This window comes from Giraffa tippelskirchi, chromosome 8, assembly GCF_054371585.1.
Source record: "Giraffa tippelskirchi isolate mGirTip1 chromosome 8, T2T-mGirTip1v1.2.pri, whole genome shotgun sequence".
NCBI classification, from domain to species: domain Eukaryota; kingdom Metazoa; phylum Chordata; class Mammalia; order Artiodactyla; family Giraffidae; genus Giraffa; species Giraffa tippelskirchi.
The window spans coordinates 95279392-95297086 of NC_137282.1; the positions used below are offsets into that span (position 1 = coordinate 95279392).

At 37.5% G+C, this 17695-nt stretch overlaps 1 protein-coding gene across 27 annotated transcripts in view; it reads right to left on the bottom strand.

Moving 5' to 3' along the window:
- Positions 1-17695, bottom strand: part of SLC38A9 (solute carrier family 38 member 9) — an 88348-nt gene that overhangs the window by 16542 nt on the left and 54111 nt on the right. For all 27 annotated transcript variants that reach the window (XR_014061482.1, XR_014061481.1, XR_014061477.1 and 24 more), the window contains 2 exons: positions 16401-16508; positions 1803-1909 (listed from right to left, as the gene is read on the bottom strand). Coding sequence is in view for 21 of the 27 variants with exons in the window: in XM_081517809.1 (XP_081373935.1) it covers positions 1803-1909; positions 16401-16508 (215 nt within the window). In the remaining 6 variants the exon portion in view is untranslated. The remainder of the gene's footprint in view (positions 1-1802; positions 1910-16400; positions 16509-17695) is intronic.

Below are 17695 nucleotides of genomic sequence, written 5' to 3' on the forward strand. Positions count from 1 at the left end.
TTGAAGTACTTCCCTAATTTTTCTTGTAATTTTTTTCCTTGAACTCATTAGTTACTTAGGAGTATGCTGTTTAGTTTCCACATATTTGTCAATTTCTCAGATTTCTTTCTGGTATTGATTTCTAATTTCATTGTGGTCAAAGAACATACTTGGTATGATTTCAGTCCTTTCAAGTGTATTGTGACTTGTTCTCTGACTCAGCATGTGGTCGATCTTGGTAAATGTTTCATGTTTTTGAAAAGAATGTGAATTCTGCTATTGTTTAAGACTTTTATAAATGCCAGGTAGGCTGATTGTGTTTTTCATGCTTTTGATATCTTTACTTATTTTCCATTTGCTCCATCAATTATTAAGGGAGGGTTGATGAAATCACTAATTATTAACATAATTGTGGATTTCTCTACTTCTTACAGTTTAGACAGCTGCTGTTTCCTTTACTTGGAAGCTCTGTTACTGGGAGCATACAAGTTTAGGATTATTATGTCTTCTTGATGAACTGGTCCTTAAAGATCATCATACAATGTTCCTCTTTATCTGTGGCACTACTCCTTGCTCTGAAGTCTGCTTTGTCTGATATTAAAATAGCCTCTCCATCTCTCTTACACTTAGTGTCTGCATGATCTCTTTATATGTAAAGTAAGTTTCTTGTAGACTGTATATAATTAGGTTTTGTTTTTAGTCAGACTGACAATCTCTTTTAACTGTAGTATTTAGACCATTTTTAATGTAAGTATCAACACAACTGGGTTTGAATCTATTATCTTTCTATTTGTTTTCTATCCAGTACTCATATATGGCTGTGAGAGCTGGACCACAAAAAAAGCTGAGCACTGAAGAAACGACTCTTTCGAATTGTGGCGCTGGAGAAGACTCTTGCGAGACTCTTGGATTGCAAGGAGATAAAACCAGTCAAACCTAAAGGAAATCAACCCTGAATATTAATTGGAAGGACTGATGTTGACACTGAAGCTCCTATACTTTGGCCACCTGATGCAAAGAGCTGACTCACTGGGAAAGACCCTGATACTAGGAAAGATTGAAGACAACAGGAGAAGAGGGCAGCAGAGGATGAGTTGATTAGATAGCATCACTGACTCAATGGACATGAATTTGAGCAAACTCTGGGAGATAGCGAAGGACAGGGGAGTCTGGCATGCTGCAGTCCATGGGGTTGCAAAGAGTCGGACACGACTTAGTGACTGAAAAACTCTCTTACACTTAATGTCTGCATTATATCTTTATATTTAAAGTAAGTTACTTGCAGACAGTATATAGTAGTTTTTTTTTTTAGTCAGACTGACAATCTCTTTTAATTGTAGTATTTAGACCATTTTTAATGTAATTATTAATATGACCGAGTTTGAATCTATTATCTTTCTATTTGTTTTCTATTTGTACCATATATTCTTTGTTTCCTTTTTCCTGTTTTCTTTTAGATTACTTGGGTATTTTTAAAGATCTCACCACTACTGGCTATCAGCTATACCTCTTTTTTTTTTCCTTTTTTTAGTGACTGCTCTAGAGCAGACTATTATGGCCCATGGATGAAATATGGCCAACTGTCTGTTTTGTAAATATAATTTTCTTGCAACACAGGCACTACCCATTTGCTTACATATTGTTTATAGTTACTTTTTGTACCACAATAGTAGAGTTGGGTAGTTGCAATCACATGGCCCCTAAGGTCTAAGAAGATATTTATCACCCAAACCTTTACAGAAGTTTGCTAACCATTGTTTTGTGGTTTACATTTAAAAATTAAGATTTAGTAACAAAAGTTAATTCCTCATGTAATTACTCACATTGTTTTCTTGGTTCTTGTTGTTCTTCAAGAGTGTGATAATACAATTATGAATAAAGAAAGCAAGGGTAAGCACCCCAGTCAGTTGTGGAAATTGAAATCTTATCTCTAGGAGAAAAAGAAAGAGGAAAAAACATGCATTAAAACTGACAACTGGAAAATGAGTAGTAGTTGCTGAATAAAATGCCTTTATAAAGTTCCTCAAGGCTAACATTATACTTGAACAAATACTTGAAAAGGGAAAGAAAAGGAATTAAGAAATCATGCCTGTGGGGATACTTTATTATTATTATCATTTTTGGCCATGCTTGGCAGCACATGGGATTGAACCCATGCCCCTGTGTTGGAAGCATGGAGTCGAAACCAGTGGACCACCAGAAAAGTCCATGTGAGGGTACTTTATATTAGTTATTTCTGTTTGAGGTCATACAACTAGTATGTTGCAGAGCAAGACCAAATTCAGGGTCTGAATGAAAAATGGGCAGAAGACCTGAATATACATTTTTCAAAAAAAGATACACAGATAGTCAAAAGGCACATGAAAAAATGATCTAGACTGCTAATCATCAGAGAAATTAAAATCAAAATGTGATACTACCTCGCATCTCATACAAAATGGCTATCATCAAAACAGAACTACCATATTGACCCAGTAATTCCACTACTGGGTATTTATCTGAAGAAAGTGAAAACACTAATTTGAAAAGATAATGCATTCCAACGTTCATAGCAGTTACTCTACGAGGTGTTCCAATAATATAGGTTAAAAAAAAAAGCCCTACTGAGACAGACCTCAACAGGATACTTTCTAACAAGAAAAAGAATGATCACTTCAGATCAACAGCATTATACTTACATAATTATAACAAAGCTCCAATATTTTAGAAGATGATAAAATTATCATTTACACATGATAGGCCTACCTCAAGAAATAAGAAAAATCTCAAATAAACAATCTAATTTTATACCTAAAGAAACTAGAAAAAGAACAAATAAATCCCAAAGTTAAAAGGAAGAGAAATGACAAAGATCAGCAAGAAATAAATGAAATAGGGACTAAAGAGATAATAGAAAAGATCAACAAAACTAAGAGCTGGCTTTTTTTGAAAGATAAAATAGATAAAACTTCAGCTAGATTAACCAAGAAAAAAAAAAAAAGAGGGGATTCATATAAATGAAACTATAAATGAAAAAGAAGACACCACAACTGATACAACAGAAATACAAAAGATCATAAGAGACTATGTGAGTAATTATACACCAACACACCAACAAATTGGACAATCTAGAAGAAATGAATAAATTGCTAAAAACAGGCAAACTACCAAGACTTAATCATGAAAAAACAGGAAATCTGAACAGACCAGAGATCGAATCAATAATTAAAACCCTCTCAACAAACAAAAGTCTAGGACCAGATAGCTTCACTGTGAATTCTACCCATCAAGAATTAGTACCATCCTTCTCAAGCTCTTCTAAAAATAAAAGAGAAAGACACTTTCAAACTCATTTTACAAAGCCAGAATTACCCTGATACCAAAGCTAGACAAAGACACTACAAGAAAAGAAAATTACAGGCCAATGTCCCTGATGAACACAGATACAAAAATTTTCAATAAAATATTAGCAATCCAAGTTCAACAATTCATTAAAAGGATTACATACCATTATCAAATGAGATTTATTCCAGGGATGCAAGTATGGTTCAACATGTACAAATCAATCAGTGTGATACACCACATTAACAAAATGAAGAATGAGAATCATATGATCATTTCAATAGATGCAGAAAAAGCATTTTACAATAAGCTTAAGTCACTCAGTCATGTCCAACTCTTTGAGATCCCATGGACTGTAGCTTGCCAGGCTCCTCTGTCCATAAGATTCTCCAGGCAAGAATACTGGAGTGGGTTGCCATTTCCTTCTCCTGGGCTCCTGTAGGGGAAATTAGAATTGGATGCCACAAGTCCAAGGGAGCCTCCTGGGCATGTTCATTATCAGAATGTTCCTCTCCTTTGTAAAGCACTTCTGGCTGTTTAATTGTGAACCATTCAGGGTCCACTGTCTTTCTGACCTTAACGTATCTAATATGCATCCCAAAGATCTTTCCCTTGGTACACATGAAATATTTCCCATTTTTATAAGCTTTAGAACACCAAAACACAAAAGATTCCAAGACATTCAGACAAATTCCAAGAAAAACGGCACAGATTCCAGCATCGATGAATATAGATGAACTGATTCCCTGACAGGGTAAATAAATTTACCTTATAAAATAAACTTACCCTATAAAACAAATGAACTAATTCCAACTAGGCTACCCACCCCCTCAAGAACTAGCTCCCAAATGAACCAGTTCCAACTGGACCAGTTCCCAAATCAGGTAAATAAATGTACCCTACAAATTAGCTAATTCCAACTAAGGTGGGCCTGTCCCGTGAGAACTAGTTCTCAATGAACCGGTTCAGAGTAGAGTCCAACAACACCTCCCCTCTGCAAATGGGTACCCAACCAAATTGGCTTGTCCTGTAAAGGAAAAGCCCAGATTGATGGGAAAAAATGTTCCCAGTGTGCACACTGGAGGGACTTACCCTCCAAAATCAAGCCTGAACGCCAATTTATGATATTAACTCTCAAATAACTGGGTATGGAGGGAAAGTACCTCAACACAATAAAGGCCATATATAGGACAAACCCAGAACTAATATCATATTCAATGATGATAAGCTGAAAACTTTTCCTCCAAGAACGGGAACAAGACAAGGATGCCTACTCTTGCCATTTTTATCCAACACAGTATTGAAAGTCTTGGTCAGAGCAAGAAAAGAAACAAAAGGCATCAAAATTGGAAAGGAAGAAATAAAACTGCCTCCATTTGTCGAGGATATAATATTATATACAGGAAACCCTAAGAATGCCACCAAAAAACTTTTAGAACCAATACACAAAATCAGAAAACTTGGGGAGTACTATTTTAACATACAAAATCTGTTGTGTTTCTATACACTATAACAAACCATCAGAAAAAGAAATTAAGAAAACAATCCCATTTATAGTAGCATCAAAAAGAATAAAATACCTAGAAATAAATTTAACCAAGGAGTTGAAAGACCTGTAAACTAAAATCTATAAGACATGATGAAAGAAATTGAAGACACAAATAAATGGAAAGTGACTCCAAGTTCATGAATTGGAAGAATCAATAGTTAAAATGTCCATACCACCCAAAACAATCTACACATTCATTGCAATCTCCATCAAAATTTCAATGACATTTTTCACAGAAATAGAACAAATATTCCTGAAATGTGTATAGAAACATAAAAGACTTCAAACAGCCAAAGCAACCTGGGGAAAAAAGTATGAAGCTGGTGGCATCACACTTCCTGGTTTTAAACTTTATTACAAGATATAGTAATCAAAACAGCATGGTATTGACAAAGAACAGACACATAGATCAGTGGAACAGAGTGCTCAGAAATAAATCCACACATATACAGTTAATTAACTTATGGTAAAGAAGTCAAGAATATACAATGGGGAAAGAACAGTCCCTTCAATAATTGGTGTTGGAAAAACTGGGAGAGTCATGCAAGAGAATGAAACTGGGCCCCCTTATCTTAAACCATACACAAAGATCAACTCTAAATGGATTAAAAACTTGAAAGAAAGACCTGAAACCATAAAACTCCTAGAAGATAACATGGGCAGGAGGGTAAGCTCCTTGATATTGATCTTGGCAGTGATTTTTTTATTTGACACCAAAAGCAAAGGCAACAAAAGCAAAAATAAACAAATGGAACCACATCAACCTAACAAGCTTCTGTGCAGCAAAGGAAACCACTGACGAAATGAACAGGCAACCTACAAAATGGGAGACAGTGTTTGCAAATCATGTATTGGATAAACAGCTGATAATCAAAATATATAAATAACTCATATAACTCAATAGCAAGAAAATAAACAATCTGATTAAAAACATGGGCAGAGGACTAAATACGGACATAACCAACTATAGTCAGTCAAAAAACAGACAAAATTAATCTTTGGGGTTAAAAGAACAGTGGTTATCTCTTCAGGGCAATACCAACGGGTAGGAAGAATGAGACGGATTTCTGGGGTGCTATTAATAGTAATTTCTGGTTTTGAACAGGGTGCTGGTTATCTGGTTTGTTCAGTTTGTGAAAGTTAATCAAGTTGTACACTTAGGAACTGTGCACTTTTTATTATAAATGTATGCCATACTTTAATAAAAAGTTCAAAAGCAAAAACAACAAAAACGTGGGGTATATACATACTATTTAAAGTACATGTGGTTAGAAAATTATGTTTTTCTGGTTGCAGATTAACACAATGCTGCTATCAAATGGCAAATCACCCCATAATCCTTGAAAATCAGTGTTTGAATCTCTTTTTGAAGTCAGTTTCAAAGCATTTAACAGCTTTTCATTTTAAAAATATAATCTTAATTGCAGTCTTAAATGTATACTAATTATTAAAAGTTAAACAGTATCACAAGGTTTCTAACAAAAACCAGTTTCATACCTTTCACATCTCCCATCCTGAATCCTGTTTCCCAGAGGCAACTAATTATAACTCTTATAACTATTTAGCATATCTTAAATTTATAATCTATTTTTAAGTAATATGCTTATATTCCTTTTTCTTTACTTTTAAATTTTAGACATGATCCATTGATTTTCCACCAGAAGGCTTTAGGACTTTTATATCACTATCACCCTTCACTTCCCCATGTTCTATTCCCCTAATAGAATCATAATTCTGATTTTGTAAAATCAAAGTTTTCATTTTTATGATTATTATTTGTTATTCATAGTTAAGCCATGGAATCTATTACTATTATTACACTCTTCTTTGTTATATAAAATACTTGTGTTGACCTGTTTTATTGGAAGTAATAGTTGACTTTTTTCCTTTTTGGTTGCCTAATTTTCTAGTTAACACTAATTCTTCCCTAAACTCTCCAAAAGAATGGAAAAACTCCACTCTATCCAAATAACCTTTTCCATTTTTTTTTTTTTCTTTGAAAAAATGCCTCTTGGAGCCATCTGTCTACCTGCTGTAATCTGGGCTGGCTGCTCCCTAGGCCTGTTGCACAGCTGTTTCCTAGGATTTCCCTTCACCATCATTCTGAGAATTTCTTGATATTCTACTTCTTTTCGGTGAAGCACATTTTGCAGTATTTTCCTGAGAAACAGTGCATGGAAGGCAAAATTTTGTGAGACTTTCCGAAAATACCTTTATTATATACTCTAACAGTTGGATGAGAGTATGGTGGGCTTTAGGATTTTAGGTCAAAATAATTTATTCTGAGATCTTTGATGACCTTCTATTGTCTTTTTCTTTCAGAGTTGTTGTTAAAAAGTCTGATACTATTCTGATTCCAGACCTTTTGTACAGACTTGTTCTTAGTCCTTGAAAGCTCTTCTCTTTATCCCTGGCGTTGTGAAATTTCATAATGATATGCTTCAGTGTGGGTCTTATTCACAATGCTTTGGGCCGTTACGTTTAGAATCACATGTTTTTCAGCTCTGGGGAAATTTCTTACATAATTTCTTTGATAATTTCCTCACCATTTTCTCTCTTCTCTATGGTACTATTTTCAGTTGGATATTGTACCACCTAGATGAATTCTCTATTTCCTCATCTTTTCTGTCCTATATCTTTCCTTCCTTCCTTCCTTCCAATCATCCATCCACATTGTCTAGTCTTTTGAGAAAGTTAGCTTTATCTTCCAAATTTTCTTTGAGTTCTTAATTTCTATTCATATTTTATTTCCAATGGTATTCAAATATTGTTTCGTGGATATCACTGTCTTTTGTCACTTTGAGGATGCAAATTTTTAGAATTTTGCTTTTGTTCCCTCATTATTTTCCCTTTAGGTTCCTTTTTTATCTTTGTTGTTTAATTTTTATGTAAGAGGTTTTCCACATGTATCCAGTGGTCTTCGGTTATATTAATATGCAAAAGTGAAGCACTAAAAAAAAAAGCATACTTAGTGGACATCTAAACGATCTGAGACAAGCAAGGTACCTGCCATTTCTTTGATAGAACCCAAATATCTGAGACTCCAGCTCTTCTTGGGCTTATTGGTTTCTCCTGAGGAGAACCCTCTATTTTCCTATGCTATCAGCATTCTGAGAGGCAAGGTGTAAAGAAAAGAGAATTGCAGGGGTAGGAGATGGGGTTTGGCCTCACCATTCAGCACATATGCTTTCACTTAACCCATTTTCAGAACTGAGTCTTATTCCTACCCTTCTGTTGAGCTTGGCAAACCGAAGTCCAGAGAGTATCTGATTTAGTTTCTTCCATCTCTTGCTAGATTGAAAAGGGAAGGGGGATAGATTATATCTAATTATTACTGATACAAAGTTTCAAGGAATTCTCCCATTTTAAGCCCTTCTCCTTATCTTTGCTTTCCGAGTTCCCAAATGTCTCCAAATACTGAGGCTTTCAAGGATTGTGTCATTCACATTGGCCCCCTCTCTACAGGTATTTACATTTCAGCTTTCTCTTCTTTGCTGTCAATTACCAACCACATATCAGCTATCTAACTTCTAAAAATCTGTTGCTGTCTCTCGCTTGCTATTGTCTCTTCTGGAGAATTTTTTTGTGCTTGATTTTTACATTTTTTAAAATATTGTTTTAATGGGATTTGGGGAGAAGTAGATATAAATCCATTTTCTCAGTTATTTATTGAGCACTCACTATATGCTAGAAGTATCATAGGTCTTGGGGATACAATAGTAATAGAGAAGCATAAAAAAAACAAAGAACATTTCTCAGAGAGCGAATATTCTAGATACCCAGGTAAAAAAAATAAATAAATACAGACATTTCATAACATCTCCACTTTCCAAATTCAAGAATCAAACAGATTTAGAAACATTTTTAGGTAAGTCTCTTGTTATCTAATGTCTGCTACTTTCTATCTGAAATTCAGGAGCCAAGTTGATTAGAATAATGAATATGCCTCAATACTCCAACCAGTCAGAATCAGGAATTTAATATTTAGATAACCAGGGATACCTGCATATAAGATTTGGTAGTGATGACACTTCTAAAGAAAATAAAGAAGAAGAAGGTGTGAGAGTGGGTACAAAGTCAGGGAAAACCTCTCTAACAATACCAATCATGTAGAAACCTGAGAAAAAGAGGACATTTTACGTTCAGGGAACACTGAGTGCAAAGACTCTGAGCTAGGAGGGTGGCAATTTTGTAGAGCAGCAAGGAAGACAGTGTTGTTGGAGTAGACTAAATGAGTGGGAAAGTAACAGGGAATGAAGTCAGAGAGAAAGCCAGGAGTCAGATTCAATAGGGCCTATAGACAATGATAAAGACTTGCCTCTATTCTGAATAAGATGGGAAACCACTGGAGGCTTTTGAAGGCTGTGTTTTAAAAGCAAACTCTATCTGCTAGGTGTGGAACAGACTATGGAGAAGGAGACAAAGCGGAAACAGTGAGGCTAGTTATGAGGCTACTTCAATAATCTGGCTGAGAGATTAGGAGCTTAACATAGTTCTTTTTTGGTAGAAATTATAAATAATCAGATTCTCAATTTATTTTGAAAGTAGAAGGTCAGTTGTGCAGATATTGGTGGAGGGGAAGTGGAAATAAAGAACAGTCAAGTATGACTCCTAAGTGTTTGGCCTGGTCAAGTGGTAAACTGGGGCTACAATTTTCTGAGGATGAGAAGCCTGGGAGAAGAGCAGGTTAAGCAGGCTGGTGGGAGGGAGTGGATGAGGCAGAAAATAATTATTGGATTTTTGTAAATTAAGAATACAAAGTGGACATCCAAGAAGCAGCAGCTAGATATATGAGTATGGATTTCAATAGAGAGATCTGAGCTAGAGATAAAAAAAATTGGGATTGGTCATCATATATGATGACAACATATAAAGCCAGGTGACTAGATGACAATATTTAGGAAATAAAGGTAGAGAGATGGGGGGTTTGTGTCTAAACCGTGGATGACTATCATTTAGAGGTCAGAGATAAGAAAAGGAATAAATGTAGTGTCTTCTAAAAACTGTAGAAGAATCAAGAGAGAATAGGGTTTTAGAACTGTGGTGTTGGAGAAGACTCTTGAGAATCCCTTGGACTGCAAGGAGATCCAACCAGTCCATCCTAAAGGAGATCAGTCCTGGGTGTTCATTGGAAGGACTGATGTTGAAGCTGAAATGCCAATACTTTGGCCACCTGATACGAAGAGCTGACTCATTTGAAAAGACCCTTATGCTGGGAAAGATTGAGGGCAGGAGGAGAAGGGAACGACAGAGGATGAGATGGTTGTATGGCGTCTTTGACTCGATGGACATGGGTTTGGGTGGACTCCAGGAGTTGGTGATGGACAGGGAGGCCTGGCGTGCTGCGGTTCATGGGGTCGCAAAGAGTCGGACATGACTGAGCGACTGAACTGAACTGAAATAGTGTTTTAAGATGGAAGATGTGGCCAAATGTGCCCCATGCTGCTTATAGGTTGAGTAAGAAGAGGTATGGGATTTGGTCATGGGGTTTGGAAAGATGAAGTCATTGGTCATCAGGCATGGAGTGACTGGAGCAAAAGCCTAACAGAAGTGAGTCCAAGGCAAAATGATAGAAGTGGAGACAGCACAGACAACTCTTACAAAAAGTTTTTCTTTAAAAGGAAATAACAGTTACAGGGAATGGGGTCATACGAGTTTTTGTTTTTAGACTGGGAAACATGTTTGCATACTAGTAGGAATAGTTCAGTAGGAAAAATCTGATAATGCATAATTAAAAAAGAAAGGATAACTGCAAAAAGTAAAGTCCCTGAGTAGGCAGGAAAGGATAGGATGAAATACATGAGCAGGTTTTCTTGTTATTTTTCCAGTTACCTGGGAAGAAGGGTGATGGGATCTACTTACTGAACTGAAAAATGAATTTTTAGAAACAAGAGTACATAAAGATTCAATTAGACCCAGAAGTTTATGAGAATTTTTCTTTAGGACAGTAAAGATTCACACCCTCCAAATTCTCTGATTTTTAATTAGACTTTACTGAGAAAGATTTATGACATATTTTCTTTATTGAAAAATTCTTCAATCACAGTAAGTCTCAGAGCCATAAATATTTATAAAAACTCCTTTCAGTCCTCATGATTCTCCTTTCATATCATTTAGAAATGAAGCAAAGTGAAATAAATGGCTTGATAACTACTTAAATATGTTTCTCTTCTCCATTTTCTAAATAATTATTAATACTCTCCCATCCTTTCATATTTATCTCTAATGTTCTATCATTAGCGGGAACTTTTATCACTAAGTCTAAATATAAATCATTATGAATCTACTTTTAGAAAATAGACTATTTTTACTAATCAGTGGAAGAAGTAGCTTAAAGTTGCCATTTTTATCACTATCCAATTTTAAATACAATCTGTGAGAGGATGCCTTTCAAGCCCCAGTGCTTCCTTTATTCTGAATTTAAACTGACTTTTTAGTCTTTGTGAGCTTCTAATAGAAATTAAAAAAATTAAAGTTGATGCAGCCAGATGAACTAAAAATAAATAACCATGGTAACACAAACCACACTTCCAATGATCACCAACTCAGCACACCTGGAAAACTCAAGAATGCTGTAATAAATGAAACAAAGGAAGACAACTATAGTTGTAGGCTTTAGAGACAAACCGGGGAAATTGAATAAAGACTTGAAATCTACACTGCCAGAATCAACAGTTGAAGAATGGAAGGAAAGCAGTCTTTCTAAACCAACAACAGGATTTTGTACTATTCTCTTTCTCCTTATTAGTTTTTAAGATACAAGCATAATAGCCACTTCTATTTTCTAGTCTGTCTCCTCATTTAGCATTATCCATTCATTGCTTTGGGCTTCCCTGGTAGCTCAGCTGACAAAGAATCTGCCTGCAATGAAGGAGACCCCAGTTTGATTCTGGGGTTGGGAAGATTCCCTGGAGAAGGGTTAAGCTACCCACTCCAGTATTCTTGGGCTTCCCTGGTGGCTCAGAAGGTAAAGAATCCTGCCTGCAATGCGGGATACCCGGGTTTGATCCCTGGGTTGGAAAGATGCCTATCTATCATGTTCAAATAATCTAAATTTGGGTGAAACAAAAAATTGCTATGGGGAAAAAGAGGAGGAAAAGAACACCATCTTAATTAGTCTGAAAAACATCAACATTAAAAGAAAAAACCCATAAGGGGAAAAATGATGTTAATTACCAGCATTTAGTTCAGTTCAGTCCCTCAGTCATGTCTGACTCTTTGCGACCCCATGGAAGGCAGTATGCCAGGCTTCCCTGTCCATCGCCAACTCCTGGAGCTTGCTCAGACTCATGTCAATTGAGTTGGTGATGCCATCCAACCATCTCATCCTCTGTCATCCCTTTCTCCTGCCTTCAATCTCTCCCAGCAAAAAGGCCTTTTCCAACGAGTCAGTTCATCACATCAGGTAGCCAAAGTATTGTAGCTTCAGCTTCAGCATCAGTCCTTCCAATGAATAGTCAGGAGTTATTTCCTTTAGGATTGACTGGTTTGATCTTGCAGTCCAAGGGACTCTCAAGAGTTTTCTCCAACACCACAGTTCAAAAGCATCAATTCTTCAGCACTCAGCTTTCTTTATGGTCCAACACTCACATCCATACATGACTACTGGAAAAACCATAGCTTTGACTAGACGGTCCTTTGTTGGCAAAGTAATGTCTCTGCTTTTTAATATACTGTCTAGGTTGGTCATGGCTTTTTTCCCAAGGAACAAGCGTCTTGTGATTTCACGGCTGCAGTCACCATCTGCAGTGATTTTGGAGCTGCCCAAATCAAAGTCAGTCACTGTTTCCATTGTTTCCCCATCTATTTGCCATGAAGTGATGGGACCGGATGCCATGATCTTAGTTTTCTGAATGTTGAGCTTTAAGCCAACTTTTTCACTCTCTTCTTTCAGCTTCATCAAGAGGCTCTTTAGTTCCTCTTTGTTTTCTGTCATAAGGGTGGTGTCATGTGCATATCTGATGTTATTGATATTTCTCCAGGCAATCTTGATTCCAGCTTGTACTTCATCCAGCCCAGCATTTTGCATGATGTTCTCTACATATAAGTTAAATAAGCAGGGTGACAATATACAGCCTTGACGTATTCCTTTCCCAAAATGGAACTAGTGCGTTGTACCATGTCTGGTTCTAACTGTTGCTTCTTGACCTGCATACAGGTTTCTCGGGAGGCACGTAAGGTGGTCTGGTATTCCCATCTCTTTCAGAATTTTCCACAGTTTGTTGTGATCTACACAGTCAAAGGCTTTGGTGTAGTCAATAAAGCAGAAGTAGATGCTTTTCTGGAACTCTCTTGCTTTTGTGATGATCCAGCAGATGTTGGCAATTTGATCTCTGGTTCCTCTGCCTTTTCTAAAACCAGCTTGAACATCTGGAATTTCATGGTTCACATATTGCTGAAGCCTGGCTTGGAGAATTTTGAGCATTACTTTACTAGCGTGTGAGATGAGTGCAATTGTGTGGTAGTTTGAGCATTCTTTGGCATTGCCTTTCTTTGGGATTGGAATGAAAACTGACCTTTTCCAGTCCTGTGGCCATTGCTGTGTTTTCGAAATTTGCTGGCATATTGAGTGCAGCACTTTCACAGCATCATCTTTTAGGATTTGAAATAGCTCAACTGGAATTCCATCACCTCCACTAGCTTTGCTCCTAGTGATCCTTCCTAAGGCCTATTTGACTTCACATTCCAGGATGTTTGGCTCTAGGTGAGTGATCACACCATTGTGGTTATCTGGGTCATTAAGATTTTTTTTATATTTTTGTATAGTTCTTCTGTGCATTCTTGCCACCTTTTCTTAATATCTTCTGCTTCTGTTAGGTCCATACTGTTTCTGTCCTTTATTGTGTCCATCTTTGCATGAAATGTTCCTTTGGTATCTCTAATTTTCCTGAAGAGATCTCTAGTGTTCCCACTCTTTGTTTTCCTCTATTTCTTTGCATTGAATCACTGAGGAAGGCTTTCTTATTTCTCCTTGCTATTCTTTGGAACTGTGTGTTCCCCTTTGCCTGTAGCTTCTCTTCTTTTCTCAGCTATTTGTAAGGCCTCCTCAGCTAACCATTTTGCGTTTTTGTATTTCTTTTTCATGGGGATAGTCTTGGTCATCAAGTTCTTCAGGTACTGTGTCTATCAGATCTAATTCCTTGAATTTACTCGTCACTTTCACTGTATAATCATAAGGGATTTGATATTAGGTCATACCTGAATGGGCTAGTGATTTTCCCTACTTTCTTCAATTTAAGTCTGAATTTTCCAATAAGGAGCTCATGATCTGAGCCACAGTCAGCTCTTGGTCTTGTTTTGGCTGACTGTATAGAGCTTCTCCATCTTCGGCTGTAAGGATTACAATCTGATTTCGGTATTGACCATCTGGTGATGTCCATGTGTAGAGTCGTCTCTTGTGTTGTTGGAAGAGGGTGTTTTCTATGACCAGTGAGTTCTCTTGGCAAAACTCTGTTCACCTTTGCCCTGCTTCATTTTGTACTCCAAGGCCAAACTTGCCTGTTACTCCAGGTATCTCCTGACTTCCTACTTTTGCATTCCAGTCCCCTATGATAAAGAGGACATCCTTTTTTGGTGTTAGTTCTTGAAGGTCTTGTAGGTCTTCATAGAACCTTTCAACTTCAGCATCTTCAGCATTAGTGGTTGGGGCATAGACTTGGATTACTATGATACTGAATTGTTTACCTTGGAATCGAACAGAGATCATTCTGTCATTTTGAGATTGCACCAAGTACTGCATTTTGGATTCTTTTGTTGACTATGAGGGCTACTCCATTTCTTCTAAGGGATTCTTGCCCACAGTAGTAGATATAATGGTCATCTGAGTTAAATTCTCCCATTCCGGTCCATTTTAGTCCACTGATTCCTAAAATGTCGATGTTCACCCTTGCCATCTCTTGTTTGACCACTTACAATTTACCTTGATTCAAGCACCTAACATTCTGGGTTCCCATGTAATATTGTTCTTTACAGCATCAGACTTTTCTTCCATCCCTAGTCACATCCACAACTGGGTGTTGTTTTTGCTTTGGCTCCATGTCTTCTTTCTTTCTGGAGTTATTTCTTCAGTCTTCTCCAGTAGCATACTGGGCACCTACCGATCTGGGGGGTTCATCTTTCAGTGTCATATCTTTTTGCCTTTTCATACTGGTCATGGGGTTCTCTAGGCAAGAATACTGAAGTGGTTGGCCATTCCCTTCTCCAGTGGACCACTTTTGTCAGCACTGTCCACCATGACCCGTCCGTCTTGGGTGGCCCTACATGGTGTGGCTCATAGTTTCATTGAGTTAGACAAGGCTGTGGTCCATGTGATCAGTTTGGTTAGTTTTCTGTGACTGTGGTTTTCATTCTGTCTGCTCTCTGATGAAAAAGGATACGACGCTTATGGAAGCTTCCTGATGGGAGAGACTGACTGTGGGGGAAACTGGGTCTTACTCTAATGGGTGGGGCCATGCTCAGGAAATCTTTAATCCAATTTTCTGCTGATGGTGCGGTGGTGTTCCATCTCTGTTGTTTGGCCTGAGACTCCTGTACACTCAAAGGCAAGTCTGACTCCGCCTCTTGTGGGGTCCCTGCTCCTTTCTCCTGGCCCTGGTGTTCACACGGTTTTGTTTGTGCCCTCCAAGAGTCTGTTTCCCCAGTCCTGTGGGAGTTCTGTAATCAAATCCCACTGTCTCCAAATTCAAATTGCATGGGGATTCTCAGTCCCTTTGCCGGATCCCCAAGTTGGGAAATCTGTTGTGGGTCCTAGAACTTTCTCAACACTGCGAGAATTTCTTTGGTATAATCATTCTGCAACAAGATGGAGGAGTAGAAGAACGTGTGCTCATCTCTTGTGAGAACTCCAAAACTGAAACTTGCTGCTGAACAACTATTGACAGGAGAATGTTGCATCCTACCAAAAACAGATATACCGTGTCCAAGGGCAAAGGAAAAGCCCCAACAAGATGGCAGGAGGAGTGAGATCGCATTTAGAGTCAAACCCCCTACCCGCCAGAGATGCTCGGAAGGCTCAAACAAAACCGTGTGCACACCAGGACCCAGAGGTCCCACAGAGACTGAGCCAGACCTGCCTTTGAGTGTTTGAGTGTCTCCTGTGGAGGCACGAGTCAGCAGTGGCCTGCCATGGGGACAGGGGCTCTGGCTGCAGCAGACCTGGGTCACGTGGCATTACCCACCATAGAACCACCAAGCAGACGACCTACAATTACTAGTATAATCCACATATATTTATTACTGACTATGTTCTAAGTCTCTATAATTCTAGGGTTATGCCTTCTCAGAAATGTCTAGAGAATGAGTTCTTGATTTTTCAATTGCATTGTGACTTTTAACTCCCAAGTAGAAATGACAAGGGTCCTGGTTATCCCCAACTGCAAGAAAACCATAGTAATTTCAACTGTATTCCTGGTTTTAGCTTAACAGCATTAATAAAAAATGCTCATCATAAAAACTACCATTATTTGTTTTACAGTAACAATAGTTAACAATAGTTAACTGAAGATCACATTATTGTAATTTATTATTTCTTTACTTGGCTGAAATAGCTCACCTGGGACAAAAAATTCTGTTGGTGTAAGCCAGTGAAATTCCAAATGAAATCCCAAGCGAACAGCCTTCCAAGTGACAAGAAAAATCAAGTAGACAACGGACACTGTGCCTGCAAGGAAAAATTCAGAAACCATTAATCATCTTTGTTTTACAGACTATTTCAAAATCAAATTTTGTTTCTACACTTTCAGCAAAGTTTGGAAAATTAGCATTAGTATTTATGCCCAGGTGAGATCTAAAGAACAGAAACAAACCCTGGAAGATATCAGAAAACAAAGCACAAAACTATGGCCTAAGAAGTTATGAGCTGAATTTAGGTGATGATACATGCAGAGAGTCTATTATAAGATTATAAGGTTACTTGGGAAAAAAACAAAACAAAACACAAAACTGACTTTTTTTTAATTTGTCCGTGTGGCATGCGGGATCTTCGTTCCCCAACCAGGGATAGAACCTGCACTCCCTGAATTGGAAGCACGAAGTCTTAACCAGTGGACCCCTGGGAAGTCCCTGACTCTTATTCTCTGTATTACAAGTTAGAGACAGCCAACAAGTTGGGAAAATCTGTCAAAATATTTAGTGTAAGATGGTAGAAAGTAAAAAAAGAAAAGCAGTAAATATGGATCATAAACTTATTTGAGAAAGGCAATAAGTCAAATAGTGCATGAACAATCTGATCTAGTATCTAGATGAAGTTTTGGTTGCATAGTACTACTTGCTCCATGGAAAGATTTCAGATTCCATTCACTGTGTGTACAGTGAACACCTACTGTATGCAGGGTAAAGTGCAGAATTTTAGGATTTCAGAATTTCAGGATTTTTTAGTAGTCTGGAAATTAGAGGACTTAAGGAATTAAGTCCAATCACTATTGAGCAGAGTCATGAGATCCAGGATAGTTTTTAGAGGAATTAGATTCTGATTTCTCTAAAGAAGCTATATGTAGTTTTAAAAGGGAAAGTGCCAAGAGAAAGGGCAAAACCAAAATATCTTAAGGAGGTGGAGAATAATTTAACCTGGTTAGAAGCCTAGTGATTGTTTTGCCTGATTGAGCAAGTTCTGCTGTAAGTTCACAAGCTAACTTTTAAAGATCTGTTCCATAGGAAAGTGGGCCAGCAAATCAGGAAACCACAAATGAGCTCTATAAGCTCTACTGTGGGTTTGGAGGTTAGCTGATTCAGTAAGGATGCATACAAGAGGCTGAAGCTTATATAACCACAACTCTTCATTTTCTGTGTGTGTTTGTTGTAGTCTCATGGTGAATTTTGTTATGAAGGTAAGGTATAGAGAAATATCCT